This window comes from Trachurus japonicus, chromosome 10, assembly GCF_045865225.1.
Source record: "Trachurus japonicus isolate A0001 chromosome 10, Traja_1.0".
Lineage (NCBI taxonomy): Eukaryota > Metazoa > Chordata > Actinopteri > Carangiformes > Carangidae > Trachurus > Trachurus japonicus.
The window spans coordinates 18,135,146-18,151,205 of record NC_140916.1 but is presented as its reverse complement, the minus strand read 5'-3'; the positions used below and the strand labels follow the sequence as shown (position 1 = coordinate 18,151,205).

Genomic DNA, 16,060 nt, shown 5'->3' with positions numbered 1-16,060 from the left:
TGGTAGCCTAGGTTTTACAGACAATTTTTAAATATTGGCAAAATGTCCTCTTTCTGTCCCTGTGGTTACAAAGTCCACCTGTCTGGAGGTGTGACTGCAGCAGCACACTAATCATTTGCCCAGTGATTAAAAATGATGCCAAAAGCTAGTCCGTCAGCATTCCCCACTTTATTTGATGATTTATTGTTATCCCTTGAAAAAGACTAAGGTCGAAACGTCTGTGCTTGCCTGTCCTACAAATAAAGAAACATCAAAGGAATATTTAGAGTGTGCTGGCTTTTCTCCCCTCTCAGTCTGCTGCTGTAGCCATGCACCTCCACAAGATTTATCTCTTTTTGCTTATTTGGGTGAGTGCTCGCCTCTTCCTTTCGTTTTCATTGTTATCCCTTAAAAAAGTATCCTACTTATTTTACACTTTATTTACTTTCTACTCACTTGATTTTAAAAATTTAAATCACTTTGACTATGCATTATATATATATATATTTTACGTTATTTCATTTGTCAAACACAATCTTTCCTAAGGATATCTGCAGGAGGCCACAGTGCATCAGGATCTGGATTATAGGATAAAAGACAGTGGCTGAGAATGAGAACAAAAGCCAGTAATTGAAACATTTTTCCATTACTTTAAATGTTTCTGATTTATTCACATTATGACACCGATAGTCCTGGTTGTGTTTTATCACAGACGTCTCCAGTCAGATCCCTGATGGTTTTATTGTCTAAACCACAACTAAGAGCTCCCTCTAGGGTTTGTCTGGCTTTGCACTTGTGTCGCCATCCTGCAGGCAACAGCCTCTTTGTCTCACAATGTCCACTGGAGAATTGGCTCCACAAAACTTCAGCCGTAGAAAAGAAGTGATTATACAATGGTACTGAGCAGCCAGTTCACATTGGTTCTTTGAAAAAGTGAATCCGTTGTCCTTCCTTAATGAGTTGGAGCTCGAAAGCAGAGAGTTTTCAGAAAAAACTACTGGAATAAGGATGGACACAGTCTTCTTCTGGCCAGACTAAACCACAAACACCACTTAATAATAATAATAAACCCAACAATGTGACCGTGACCCTGTGACCCTTCAAACCAGTTACCGGTATGTTTGTTTTTTATAGCAAACACTCACTTATAATACCAAGAAAAGCACAGGTGTGTCTGCAAACAATAAAATGCTTCCACTCCACCTGAAACTCTCCAACTTATTACACTCAGTATGTTCTTCGTATTAAATTACTGATTAAGATAAATGATCTATTGCACTCACTGCTGTGTATATTATAGATTTATTGCAAGTCAGTCTAAGGTTTGTTCCCTTTTTCTTCCCTGTCAACATTTGATAGTTTCCTTTAAAATGTGTCCTCAGTTGTAAACATCGTAAAGCTTAATAAATGAAATAAATTTATAATAAAATAAAATCTATTTGACATTAGTGAAATGCTAAGACAGTTATATTCAGAAATGTGAAAAGTTGCTTGCAAACAAAATAGGTAATTTCGGAAAATGACACAGACCCAAAAGTCTAAAGTTGCTGTAAATGTACATACACTATGTAAGCTGTGTTTGTGGGTGTATGCATGTATGACATACACAGTAAAAAAAAAACTTTACCACCATGCACCTGTTTTCTGCACGCCTCCTGCAGACTGATGCCCACTGCTGGCCACAGATTTCTGTCTCAGCTGTGTCCTTCGACCCTGCTGCTCCCTCTGGTACAGCTCCCATCTTCTCCTCTTATCCCTCATCCTGGAGGGGGAGGCCGGGAAGACGCACACTAAGGAGAAGAAACAGTCACCGTTCTCCATCACGGGGCCCCTAATGATGCTCCACCTTAACTGCTGGCGGAGGAGAAAATGGCCTCCAGGGTCGCAGGGATGAGGGCTAATATGTTGGACAGATGAAGCTCCATTAAGCCTCTGAGATAGCAGCATATTTTTGATGTGAAATCGTGTAAATAAAACATTTTTTAAAAATCAGTCACTTATTTAGCACATTATTTCAGTTTTATTTGAACATATTTGAAAACTGATGTCATGTATTTTGTAAGACACAAAATCTTAATCAATCCACTTGTGAAATCATGTTGTTTTTGGCACAGGAATGTGTGATATTCTTTCCTTACGGGACCCCTTCCTTCAGCTGTAATGGCATGGGGATCCTAAACAAGAGAGAAAAACCATTGAGAAAACACATGACAGTGAGTTTATAATAGACAGAAGTGATCATATTATGATGCGGACTGACCTATAAAGGCTGGATCATGATTAGTTGGCTGGATGGGGTAAAAGGTTAGGCTGGAGACAGAGGTCAGACAGGGGTCAGACCATCCCCAGGCGTCATTACAGGAATATGGCTGATGGTGGTGCACGCTGCAGGAGATGTCCCTGCCTGGAAAACAAAACAGCTTCAGTCCAGGTTCACTTTCATTTCCCTTCGTACCTCAGACAGTCCCCTGCTGCGATCCTCCACAAGTTCTAATTAGCGAAATGATAAAATACACGCATGTGTGTGTTTATTCCCAAGTGTAACTGTGTGTATTTATCTGTTTGATCTCCCGCTCTAATGGTTTCCGTGATGGAGGAGAGGAGGTGTAAGCAGGCCTGTAATGAGAGGCAGAGGTGAGGGAGAAGCAGGGAGGAGCAGAAAGCCTGCTGGCTGAGAGCACAGACGCCTGGGGTGGCGAGCTGGATCTCCTGCTGCAGAGGTTGTTTCAGTCTGACTCTAATTTACACAACACTATGAGCTTTTATCACTCTGAGTCTCTGTGGTCCGAGACTTCACTGTAATCTCTCAGTCTGCTCTCAAAGTAGGTACATCCATCTTCATGAGATGTTTCATCAGGCGTGGGATCTGACATTTTGTCCAGAACAGAGCAAAACAACGCTCGTGTATCAGAGGCATTGTCTTGATACGTGTTGAATGATTTTCTTTAACCTGTATTAATCCCCACAAAAGTTCTTAAAACAGTGTTGAATAACTGACTTTACAAGTTGCCTGAATCATAGAAACTAAATCTAAAACTTAATTTTTAGATTTAAACATAACTTTTAAATGAAGGAAACATCCCAGCTAAACTGTGAAGTTACTATAAAGTGTCTTAAAGTTCTTGATCCAAGAAAACATGCACTGATTATATTTCACTCAAACAGCAAATGGAACAATTTTTTGATATGTGAGTGTATAGTAAAGAACACGAGGACAGGTTGCCATGTGCCGACCACACTCACTGATTTAAATACCTGTTTTATATTTGCTGCTGTATTTTCTGATTCCCAGGATCCCCCTGATGGAATAGATGGAGGAATGTGATGCTGCCATGGCAACAGGTGATGCTGATGATACTGCAGGGGCAGAGGTCAACGTTGGGGACCGTTAGTCAGGGAGGCAGGCGGACCAAGAAAGAAGAGAGGATGGAGAAACACTTACCAACTTCACAAGATTCAGACTGGACTTTGCTCCTGATGATCCTGTGAAGACAGAGGGAACTCTCTTAGCGCTCGTTGTAATGATCTGTGTAACACACACACACACACACAGGCAGTCCTCTGTACCTGTTGATGGAGCTGATGCTGGGCACGCTGTCATGGTCACACACTCGCTCGAGCATCAGTCGGTCCCTGATCTCCCAGGCGAACATGGTGGGGTTGGTGTGTTTCAGATGCAGGATCATTTGCACAACCTTTGGAGTGGCAACTTTGGGCTTAGAGCCTCCAATCACTCCCGGTTTGACGCTCCCTGTCTCATTGTACCTGCAATAACAATGTTGGTCACGAGAAGTTAACATTGTACCTGAAAAGTAGCTATATAAGTCAGAGAAAAGACATTGTGATCCTGTAATTCAGAATAAAGAACTGTGGGATGACCACATTTACATTTATACACACTTAATACACCTGCAGACTTGCTGCATCATGCAATTATGCAATAAGGTAGGTGCACAACCCTCTACTTCCTGACAGGAAGACAGCATCTTTATTTCCTGGCCCATACTATTGGGTTAAGTGATCCGGTGTGAGGCACCTCTTGGGCACACCCAGTTCACACCTGATTATTCACTCCAATAGTATGGGACAGGAAATAAAGATGCTGTCTTTCTGTCAGGAAGTAGTAGAGTTTGTGCACCTACCATATAAAGCAAGTGGCAGCACACCAGAGCTGAGATTAGCAGCAGGATGTGCCTCTGATGCTGTGATAAAACATCTTGTGCAATCCTTACCAATAATATATGCTATGCCAAAGAATAGCCAGTGACAGCTGTGATCGTTAAATATCTAACATGTAAAAAAGCAGTTTAAAAAATGTTAAGGTTGAATCAAATTTCGAAATGACCTTAACATTTTAAAATAAAGGCCAGAATAGTCTGTGTGAACACTGCAAGATTTGTTTAAATTGATTAACCTACATGCAACAACCCATGAAATAAATATAGAATAGAATAGAATCCTATGTGCAGGAAATTACAATAGAATAGAATAGATACGATAATTGGAATAAAATAATTTAGTCTAGGAAGGATTCGAAATCTGTATAAAATTATAAAGAGACATGAAACATACAGTAACTCAGTTAGTACAGGATTAACAATTGTGCAATGTAATATAACATGCTGTACAAGTGCAGGTGTGCACAGCAAAGACTTCCTCCTCCTTCCAGTCAATGAGTGTGTAAATAAGTGGACTGACTCATTTACCTGGCCAGTATTTTGCTGACACAGCCGTGACTGACGCGCAGACGGCGGGAGATGTCGCAGGGACGCACGCCGAGTTGCGCGAGCTCCACAATACGCTGCCTCACCTCGTGCGGTAACGGGCGCCCGTTAATGAAGACCCCGCCGAGCTGGTTCACCCCGCCGAGCCCTGAGCAGCGGAGGAGAGCTGTTGTTACAGCAGCATTTAGCCCGCATGAAGGCGTAAATAAATACTGGGATAAGAAGCGCCGTTACTTACTGTGCTTCACGGCGAGCGGCACCGGTCCAAAGCGGAGCTCCATGAGGGTTGTGAAGAAGAAAGAAAAGTCGGTTCTCCTCCCTAAACTTTAGAGGTCTTCATGTGGTTGTTTTGTAGCAAGAAACATAGCCTAATAATTCAAACTTAAATCCGAGACAGTGACTTTCAGTGGTGATGAGTGACAGTGACAGAGCAGCGGAAAACCTCACTGGTGCTCTCACCTGAGCGGAGGACAGCTGCACGAGCCTTTGAGTGGACACTGAGGCGCTTTTGCTTTTAGACACACAAGTGGTGAGGCTACTCTACGCACACACAATCTCAGTAAATACATTTTCATGGATTCTATTTACCAACATGATGATTAAAAGATATCGGGACAAATAACCTACACTGAGTTCTGGTTGTAAACTTTATTACGCATGTCAAGAATTAGACTATAGCTCATTGTTTCATCAGGTCACTGTGGAGAAATGGATCACCATATGAATAGCCTACATTTTTGTTGGCCTTAGTTTATAATTGAATAGTGAGTCTTAAAAGGTTGGAATCATTTTAAGAGAAAACTTTTCTTTCTCCATGGTGTTAACTGTTGCAGTCATTTCACAACAAACCATCCATCCATCCATTCTTATCCATGCAGGATCAGGGGGGCTGGAGCTATTAGTCCCAGCTTCATAAACATAAAGTTAATGCAGTCATAACAACTTCATTGAATGAAAAAATGAATGTCCAGTGATTAATCCTGGTGTTGGGGTAATTTGATTCCCTTGTTGACAGGGATCGCACCCGGCACCCTAGTAAAGATCATATAGATTTAGAAGCTAGAATGCATCATTTTGTAGTGTTTTCATCGGTCAATTATAGGAGTTCATGGTTTACCACAGGTTATTTCAGTAGACAGACTTTTTCAATGAACTGCGGTTGCTGCTCATGGCTAAATGCAATAATTGACCCTGACGTGATTTGAACACGCAACCTTCTGATCTGGAGTCAGACGCGCTACCGTTGCGCCACAGAGTCGCTGTGGACAACCTCATATTTTCAGGAATTAGTCCGTAAAACGTTCAACTCCGCCGAAGATAGATCTTTAGTGAAAATATAGTCAATAATGTCACCACCACCACCACCACCACAGACTGTCCTCACTCTTTAAAACTGATCTTGGAGCGCATGAAATAATAGCTATAATTTCAAAGTTGATGTGCTGTCTATATTTCTACCACAAATGCTGATCAAGAGTCAGAGTCAGAGAGCCACACCTCCATTTTTATTTATATTTCATTTACTTTTGTCATTTATTATTTTATCCAATTTGTTACATTGTACTTGTGTAACTCTGAGCTACACCAGAGACGTTTTTGGCTACACCCATAGGCTAGATATGGCTACACCTAGGCTAAATAAAGCTTGTGTAAATGGTGGCCAAATTCCTTTGCATGCATCGTTGTCATGCGAACGATTTATAAAAGCAACAACGTGTAATGTTTATGTCATTAACGCCAGTCAGTCACTGAACATTACTGTGCGACTGCTAAATTACACCATCTTTTCCACGCAGGGAACAACATTTCTAGCCCAACTCCGTGTTGTAACTCCGGGTTACGCTTTGGTTGTCCAACATTTTCCCGGAAACGCCGGGTAAACAAGCATGGGAGCAACAATCCTCTGAATTGTATGTGTGGGGGAAACACTTAATAAGGTGGTTTTATTTAATTTTATTCTGTGCTACAACCGATATATCGTTAACTTAAAACGATAAGCGATTGGAAAAGGTCGTCAGATATCATTTGAATTGGTTATGTTTGCTAATTTAGCTTCACTAATAAGCTACCGTCGGCTACTACGGACCTGACTCATGTTGTGTTAACCCAACGTTAACGTAACCGGGCGGGCATTTACCGTGTTTACATCCAAATGACTGAATTCAAAGACACGGATGGTTTTTATTTCTGACTACTAAAAGTTGTAGTTTAGTGAAGCGCCGCTGTTTGATAGCAGTGCGCCGAGTCGTCGTTGGGTGGCGCTGTTCAGTCGGCCGCGGAGCCTGGTTGTACTACTATGAACAAGGAGGAAGAGGAGGAGGAGGAGGAGGAGGACAGTGAAGCGGCTGTCTTCATTGAAGACTCCTGGAGTTCAGACAGCGAAGAGAGAGAGACCGAGAGAAGTGACCGGAGACAAAGGAGCGGCTGTCAGCGGCTCAGCGGGGAGAGGTCTCCTCCACTTATCCTGGCCTTCACCTCCGGACGGACTCTGGTGGAGGAGGAGGAGGAGGAGGAGGAAGAAGAAGAGGAGGACAGTGATGATCAGCCCGTCGAAGAGTGGATGATCCTGGGAGGAGAAGCACAAGAGGGAGACTCCAGCATCCAGCTCAACCTCGCCTACTGGAGCAGCTCCGAGGATGACTCTGGAGATGAGGGTGGGTATTGTGTTGCTGCTGTTTGTCATCCTGTTTGAATAGCCTATTATTCCTTTTGCAAATACCACAAAATAGTTTTTACAGTGGTTACATTTGCGTTGTGGGTGAGTGTCTGAAGTGTTTATAAGAGATACAAACAAGTGACACTCAGTGAAGTCCAAAAGTGTGCAGCTACACCGACATAAGAATTGTCTTTTTACATGATAAGTTATTATTCAAGACTCAGACATGGACACCTGTCTCTAATTTGTAATCAGCCTTAGCCAGTGTATAGAGGCTACTATCATGTGGCTCTGGGGTAATGTTTGTGTTGTATTCAATTTTATGGTTAGGATCGTTATTTTAAGGCTTTTAATAAGGACTATGGCTTTTAATAAGATAAAATGAACTTTATTAATCCCACATCAGGGAAAGTCCCTTGCCACAGCAGCACATCACATGATAGGGAATAAAATAGAGCAGAATGAAATGCACACACACACACACACACACACACATGCACACACGCAACTCACACACACACCCAATCATTACAATAAATAAATGGGGGCTGAGTTATATATATAGATACAAGGTCTCTTGAACTACTGAAGTATCTGGACATTTATAAGAATAAAGAGTTTTCTACTTCATGGCCTCCGTATTTCATAGATAGCTCAGCAGTGTTATCAGCTCAGGCAGTAACCCTGTGTGTTGAATCTCTTTAAGTCTGTGGGAGTGCAATTTTTTTATAAACATGCACAGAGATGGTTTGCTCAGCAGGCGCTCTGTTTTTCAGAAATGCTCTGCTTAACATTGATGAAGACACTCATAATCCTGTGCAGCCACTTCATCATGTTTACCAGCCAGCAGCTCCACTGGAGCAGAGAGATTTCAGGGTTTTCCCTCACACATAAAGGGATCCTTATCATCCTTTCTTTAGGACCATCAAGTGTTTTTCATCATGTTTGTAAGCCCTGTGAGCTACATCTTTTACAAGACAGATACCTGGGAAAGACAACATTTATTAGGCTCAGTATAAATCTCAATCTGTTGCTTTTTTTTGTAAGGTCTGTTTTTGGGGAAAAGGGTTGGGCTAACCCAACTTAGTTATGGCTTTCATTGTGCACATTAAGTATCTGCATAAGTTAATATTATAAAATTTCAATCTCTCCATAACAGATCCAAATGGTACATGGGCTGTATCAGAGAAAGACAAGGTAAGTTTTGATATCTATAAAGTTTATTTATTGAATGAACAGGGAAGGTGACATCTGTCATTCCCCAGACCTCTGGTACTTTTAAGTGTCTGTAGTGTTAAGCAGCAGTCAGTATGTTTCCTTACTCCTATTTATGTTACTAAACATCAGTGTGATTGTTGTATTTCGGTATGTATGAATGCAAAAAATACTGGAACAAAAAAGTTATTTACATTTCCAGGACATTTATTCCTAATAAAAGAGAAGCAATGAATGATAACATTTTGAATTATTTTTGTATTCATGATATTTATATTTCATCGTATTATCATGAATACAAAAATATTTCCAATTTTTATTAATAATGATGACCCTCATTTATTTGTCTCATATTTTCCAGTGTCGCTATTTTGGGCCTGGTCGTTCTCTTATCTGTCAAATCTGCAACAGGACGGGACACTTAGCCAAAAGCTGCTACTACCATAAGGTAAAGGAACTCATAGCCTTTATTTTACATACACAGGATATAATTGTAAGCTTTACGTATGTAGATAGTGAGCATATGAAATAACCATTACAGTCGTTGGTTTGACATATCTACCCACCTACTGAGACTTCTGGCTTAATGTTGCAATAAAATATTTTGTAGGTGTGTTATGGTGATTGTCTTATAATTTTCTCAATCTTTATTTACACAGTAATTTCTTAAACACGCATGCTTCTCTGAATCATGAATCACTATGTTGATTTACATGTGAACCTTTCACAACATCAGTGATCTATAACTTACTATCTTTGTGAGGTTCAGTGGTTTTTATTGAAATATCACCACAAAGATGGTTTATAGACACGCGTTATATGTAAACTCCAGCAAAAAATATATTTTGTCTCTCTGTCTGCAGAGGAGTCCTACCTGTGTCCTTTGTGGGGTAAAGGGCCACGTCCAGAGGGACTGTCCAAGCCGCCCCTGCCCCAGTTGTGGGCTGCCTGCACACGGCCTCAGGTTGTGTGAGAAGCCCCCACTGTGGAACCAACACTGCCAGCGTTGTGGGATGACAGGACACTTCTCTGATGTAAGTTTGTCTGTGATCATGTTTCCGTTTGTTTAAAAGGAAACTCTGAAGGCATTTGCCATTTTGTTTTAGCTTTAGGCATGTGAGGACTGCTTTTATGAAGTATTGATCTCGGCAAAGAACTCCTCATTCTGTGTTCTTGCACAAAATTGTAATTTCCTCCTCTGTTTTGTGGGTTTTTTCCTCAGGCCTGCCCTGATACATGGAGACAATACCACTTGACGGTGAGTTGAAGATTTGGCTTAACTGCAGTGTAAATGGTCTTTCTGGCACACTGTAGAAACATGTATTCGTTTTTAGTATTATTGCTCAAAATTAGAAAATGAAATCCTTTAAACAGATTTCTTAAAGTTATTTGTCCATGTTCTAATGTCTTCATGTGTTTTTTTCCCAGATCCGGTTAGAGGTTCCACTCAGACCACAGAGAATCCACAGGGTCAAACACAAGAGATGCCTTGCTCACTGTTACAACTGCTCTAAGAGGGGACATTATGGCTACGTAAGTGGTGGATGAAATTATGACAATAAGTAATAATTAAAGCAGAAGTAAGTGATCCGGTCGTTTTGGCTAACTTCCTGTCAGCGGATGGAGTTAGCAGTCGCCACCCTCGTCCCTACGTCACCACATTCACGCGCATCCCTTGGCTGCACACACAGAGAGGACCGCCCCTTTATGCCGTTCTCTCCTCATTGGATAAAGGTTGTAGGATACAAGGAAAGTTTTCTCCTCGGCTTACAGCAGAGCAGAGTGGCTGACAGACCCGTGTTTCGGACCAAACACTCTATATAAGTGATTGCTGTCGGAAGATATAACTATTTAAGACTTGTATTAACACAAACATTCCGCGTACTTCTGCTTTAACTAAATTTGCATTGCACCTTTCATACAAGAAATTCTGTTAATGACAGAATTCACAGGCAACAAGTCTCTCACATGAAAAGACAGAAAATGAACATGAAACATGTCAAAAACATTCATGTAAAATTAGATGGTATATAATGTTATAGAAGTGAATATATATAATATATACATATATAGGTTACATAGAATCCATCAAATAAAATAAAAAACTTTTTCTTTTAGATGAAAAACTTTTCTTCGTATACTTCTATTAAATGATAAATCAGCTCTGTGGAAAATGGCACTGCAGAGCTTCCTGTCCAGATGGACACAAATGCACCACAGGTTTTGATTACACTGGGGTCAGCCTGTGTCAGCTGCCCCAGAACATTTTCTCTGCAGGTGCAACTCACTGCAGCTTTTATCTGTGCCGGGCACAACCTGAAGTTGCCCCACTAATAATGGCCAGGTTGTGTGTTGTTGTGTGGGATGATGAAACACACAATCCACCACAATCTTTTATTTCCCCGACATCAATACTTATAACAGCATCATAAAAGAAGCACTGCAGTGCACAATTCAAGAGCAAAGTGCCAAATTTCAGCATTTCAATGTTAAAGGCTAAAGTGGAGAGATTACAAGTGTGTAGCTTTCCTTTGAAAATACTAAGTGAACTATGTTCCCTGATATCCTCAGATAGTGTGTTTCATAGCTTCGGGCAATAATCCACACAGACTGTATCTCTGATTTTCCTGTGTCTGTAGTAGGAATCTTCAGTTAACCGGCAGTAGATGGTCACAAGATCCATTGAGGTGTATAGTTATCATCAGGGAGTTAGCATTTAGCAGGGAGTAGTTTGATCGCTGCTCATGAGGGGCTACATGTCTAATCACTTCTACATGTAACAGTGCAGGGCAGCTAAAACTGGACCTGTCTGCTCTCTCCTGTTGGTTCTGGTTAATGGCTGAAGTCTCAATGTATTTCTTTTCAAGGGGAAAATGAATTCCTTTCTTGTTTTCACTGTCTTTGCCTTCTTGGCTTCTGTTTTTCCTGTCTCATCTCTCTATCTGCCTTTCTCTTCTCCTCTTTATATCTCTGTCCAGCATTTTTTCCCACCTGTATCTGTATATCTGTAGCTTTGAAACTATTGTTTCCTCACTTTGAATTGCATCAACTCTCTTCTCTCCTTCAATTACTTGTTTTTGTTTCTCCACAATCCTGCGTCTGTTTTTCTCTTTTTCTCTTATTTCTTACCGCAGAGTCTCTCTCTCTCTCCCTGTCCTCACCAGGAGTGCACTAAGAGGAGGATGGTCAGTCGCACTTTTCCTTCACTGCCTTATGTTTGCCACTATGACACCATTGATGACATCCTCCAGTGTCATACCAGTGTGCAGCTACAAGCGAAAGGTGACAAAAAATTATTGTATATTCACTGATGTAAATGTTTGCATGAAATAGTGTTTTTTTTCTATCAGCATTCTTTATTGACATTTTTGAAGGGGACAGAGTTTGACTGTGGTTATTTTGCACTGAAAAAACACATTAAAAAAAAAAAAAATTTATATCCTTTCACAGATATATGACAACACAATTAATGGACAGAGCAATGAAGCAGAAATAATGAGTAATTCATTTAAATACAGGTTCAGTATTACCACATGGCACTGTGTCGGCAGAGCTTTACAGACTCTATGAGCTTATTCACTATTAGCATTTTCAGGGGTGCAAACTTGTCACCTTTCGGCGAAATTCGCCGTTTTGGATCCCAAATTGGTCATTTGTGTGATTCGTGTAAATCCGCAATAAAAAAAAAATTTGAGAGGGGGGGGTGGGGGGGTCCGGCGAGGCGAGGCGAAGCAATGCACCTGTCTCTTTAAGGCGCATGCACCTTCTCTGGATGACAACGAGTGGTGGCAGCGCTCCTCTTCTGTCCAGCAATACACACCTGAAGCTTCACTTTTCATACAGACTAACTAACGCGACTTTTTGAGCATGGCGAGTGAAAGAGTCGGAGCTAGAAGATGCGCCAGCAGCGTTGTGTAGGTCTGCTCTGCTGTATGGGACCGCGTGTGTGTGATGATCGCGATCGCGGCCAATTAGCGATTAGCGCGTTTAGCTTTTATTAGCTCCAGTGTCTCCTTCTCTGGAGGAGGGTCTGGCAAGCGAGACTAGCTCCAGAGCGACCTGAGGAGGAGGAGGAAGAGGAGGAGGAAGGTTATATATTTCAGTGAATATCTAATTGTTCTTAGCATTTGTTAGATAACTTTCTTTGCCCAATAAATTAAAACATGTTGGAACTATCGATGTCTCCTCTCTTGCAGCCAGAATCTCACCTATACCTCAGACTGTCACAATGATGTATCAGATGTCAGACTGCCTCATTCTTTCAGTTTTAACCTGAATATACGAGACATGATTGATTTTCCCAACGATCAAAGTATACCAAACCGAACCGAAAACCATGACCACAAAACCGTGAACCGAACCGTTTGCTTGAACATCTTTTAAATACATATTGCCGCTTAATATGTTTTATGTAGCCTATGGCATTTTTAAGCTTCATGTGTGTTATTGGACAGAAAGAGCAGCGCTGCCTCGGAGCATAGCCTACATACAGAAAACACATTTACATCAATAAATAAATGTTTCACAATGAACCAATCAGTCTGTATTAAATTTTATTTAGTTTGAAGGCAAGGTTTGCAAGGTTCATCTGATGGACATCAAGGGACAGATTCTCCAAGTTTTGCACAGCTTTTACTCATGCTAAACCTGCACAGGCTGAAGACCCCCTTCACATGTTTCAAAACCAAACACAGAGAGACAGATTGTGCAGGTTTAACAGGAGCAAAAGCTGTGCAAACCTGAGTAAATCTGGACCCTACTAGTAGTCTCATGCTAAAATTGACTGTAAATTCACCTTTAAAGTTGGTTTTTAAAAAAAATTCCCCGGGGGAGCATGCCCCCGGACCCCCCTAGGGGGTCGGTATCTTGTCACCATTTTTACCCCTGATGAGTTTGCACCCCTGCATTTTACATGGGTTGGCTGTTGTGCCAGATGAGCTCCTTTATGACAAAAAAAGCTTTTTCTCTAGCAGACACAGTACAGATACTTTTCCTTCTTTTCTAAGTGGTAATTACTGTAATTATGGTAATCATTGTGATCCTTCTATGGTAGGAGTGTGACATCCAGCTCTGTCCCAGTGTGTGGTGCTAAAAGCAAGATGGTATGGTGACCAGTCATCTTGTCTTCACTACTCATGTTGGGAATGATAAAAAAAACGGCTCTACCGGTTCTCAAATTGCTTTTAAAAGTAATTTAACACTTGCTTTAAAAACAGTTTTTCCACTCTGTGTCAGACCTTTCACCTCTGTTTTGTTGAACCTGTAACCACACCCAGCAGTGGTGTCACAATGTCCTGGACATCACTGGAGCAAGGTGGGAAGCTCAAATGCAGGAGGCCAACAAAAATTACAGATTTTAAAAGGTGCTAAGTTACGTATTATTATTTGTGTAATATTGTTTTTGCCACTTGGGGTCAACACAACAGGTTGTGACATGTTATCACCCGACCAAATTTAGATTCATCTGGTCTAAGCAGAGCAATATTAGCATTGAGCATGTAGTTATGTTTTTGGCCACTCCATGAATGTAAACCAACATTCAGTCTCTTGTCTAGCTGTTTTTGATCTCCAACAACTCTTGAGGGAAATGTCTGGCTCTTTAGCTGCTAAATGTACCATTATGTTCACCAGCTGGTCGCCGACTTTGTCCTGTCTGCTGTTTGGTGCTGAGCAGGTGGGTTTTGCAGCCTGCTGCCATTGAACACAAGATTGGTGAGGGTGGAGAATGTAAATGTGAAACAGCGAAGTTGAGGACCATGAAGGAGCATCTACACAAGGCTCATAGTGATTATCAAGGATATCTTCTTTAATGCCGTCTTGTGTTTTCAGAGCCTGGATCCATGGGTGCCTTAGACCAGCAGCAGCACTTGTCTGAACCAACAGGGGAGAGCGGTGAGGAGAATCAGCCGATCCAAGGGAGGAGCAGAACAAAGCAGGAGATGTGTAGGCGAACCAGCAAGGGGAAGACGTGGCCAGAGAGGCGCAGAGAGAGACAGGAGATAAAGAGACTGAGGAGGGAGGCTCAAGCTAAACGAGAAGGAGGGCTACTGGGGAGGTATCGGCCGCGTTACACTGATGACGAAGCCTGCCACACAGACCCCTTCGAGTCTCTCCTCCTGCATGGTCACGGGCAGTATGCACCCCCAGCACAGAAGAAGAGAAAGAAGAAGGAGGAGGAGGAGGGAGCAGGTGGCAGGAGGAGCAGGAAGAGCAGAGAGGCGGAGAGGTGGAAGAAGAGAGGAGGGATTAAACGTGGTGATTTGTATCCTCATGGAGACATGGACACGGAAAGTGAAAAGCTTCTCTCCCCAAAGCAAAGAGTACGCCACAGAAGAAGATGAAATGTTTGACTTTTAAATGGTGCTAAATGTAACTGGATAACAAAAAATATACTGTATTTTGTATCTCAATCTTTTTTTTTTTGATTGATTAATTTATTATTATGTGGAGACTGCAAAATAACTGGTATAAATGTAGTTTTATACTTTAATTTTGACTAAAGACTAAGGTTACTACTGTTCTGTCAGCTGGTGCCAAATTTTATCCTTACAACATACAGTATTCTGAGATACATTTGTGCACAACTCATCTGCCTTTTGACTCATTTATATAATCTGAGTGTTTTGCTATAATGCCGTTTTCTGTCAATTAAATACTTGAAATCAGGTCAGACATGTAATTGTGAAGCATTTGCATTGCAATGGCAGCAACAATAAACATGCATTTCTAGATAACATTGTGCGCTCAGAGATAAATGTTCATTGTGGGACGTTTGCTACGTAACAACACACGACGAGAGGGGGGTTAGGTCTGTGTAGTGCAACGGAGAAGGCTTCAAACGCGAGTGTATGTATGAAGTCAGTGTTTTTCAAAGCGCTGTCTTATAGTATCTCTGCTATGAAGCTGCTGAATTATTAATGAGCTGAGCAGCTGCCCGGGGTTTGCCAGACCGAAGCAATCGACTCTGATAACACGGCCTCTTTTTAAAACCGAGCTTGACCTCTGCAAAATTAATCAAACGTCGTTGTCGCGAGTTAAACACGAACTTAAACCATATTCTCGCTTCGTGTTTACGTGATTTGTGTCGAAGCACGACGCGTATTAGCTTCGTGCCGAGCGATACGTTTCTCTGCGATCGATTGGGTGCGACTCGGCAGAGATGTGAAACTCCCATTGATTGATCTCCACTACACTCCCCGCTGACCGGAGAAAACACAGCGAAGGCGAGAGGGGATTTAAATCGGACAAATATTGTCCACCTTACTCGACGGATAAGGTAGCGATCTGCTTTTTTCCTCATGCGGTCCAAGGTAAATCCGCTATTAGCGCCGTTTAACGACCGAGCCTAACATCGACAGAGTGCGACGTTAGCTTAGCTTGTAATGTCGGCACTGTTGGACTTGTTTTCCCCTCCAGACCCCGCTGCTTCCTTTTAGCCTCGGGGCTAGCTGGAAAATCGACATTATGCTAATGAACGAGCAGGTAT

General features: G+C 41.7%; 2 protein-coding genes and 1 non-coding gene across 3 annotated transcripts; 1 reads left to right on the top strand and 2 right to left on the bottom strand.

Annotated features, from left to right (window-relative positions):
* Positions 1-2,222: 2,222 nt before the first annotated feature.
* On the bottom strand, positions 2,223-4,984 carry LOC146979716 (paired box protein Pax-5-like). Its single transcript, XM_085788931.1, has 6 exons — positions 4,942-4,984; positions 4,686-4,851; positions 3,547-3,744; positions 3,422-3,462; positions 3,235-3,336; positions 2,223-2,383 (listed from the first exon to the last, which is right to left on the bottom strand). The coding sequence occupies exons 1-6, from the start codon at positions 4,982-4,984 to the stop codon at positions 2,223-2,225; spliced, it is 711 nt and encodes a 236-aa protein (XP_085645057.1).
* A 905-nt stretch (positions 4,985-5,889) lies between these two features.
* On the bottom strand, positions 5,890-5,961 carry trnaw-cca (transfer RNA tryptophan (anticodon CCA)). Its single transcript has one exon. It is a non-coding gene; the product is annotated as a tRNA-Trp (tRNA).
* A 529-nt stretch (positions 5,962-6,490) lies between these two features.
* On the top strand, positions 6,491-15,310 carry LOC146979714 (uncharacterized). Its single transcript, XM_085789709.1, has 8 exons — positions 6,491-7,357; positions 8,519-8,556; positions 8,936-9,022; positions 9,438-9,608; positions 9,797-9,832; positions 10,003-10,107; positions 11,739-11,856; positions 14,404-15,310. The coding sequence occupies exons 1-8, from the start codon at positions 7,000-7,002 to the stop codon at positions 14,913-14,915; spliced, it is 1,425 nt and encodes a 474-aa protein (XP_085645835.1). The 5' UTR covers positions 6,491-6,999; the 3' UTR covers positions 14,916-15,310.
* The last annotated feature ends 750 nt before the right edge of the window (positions 15,311-16,060 follow it).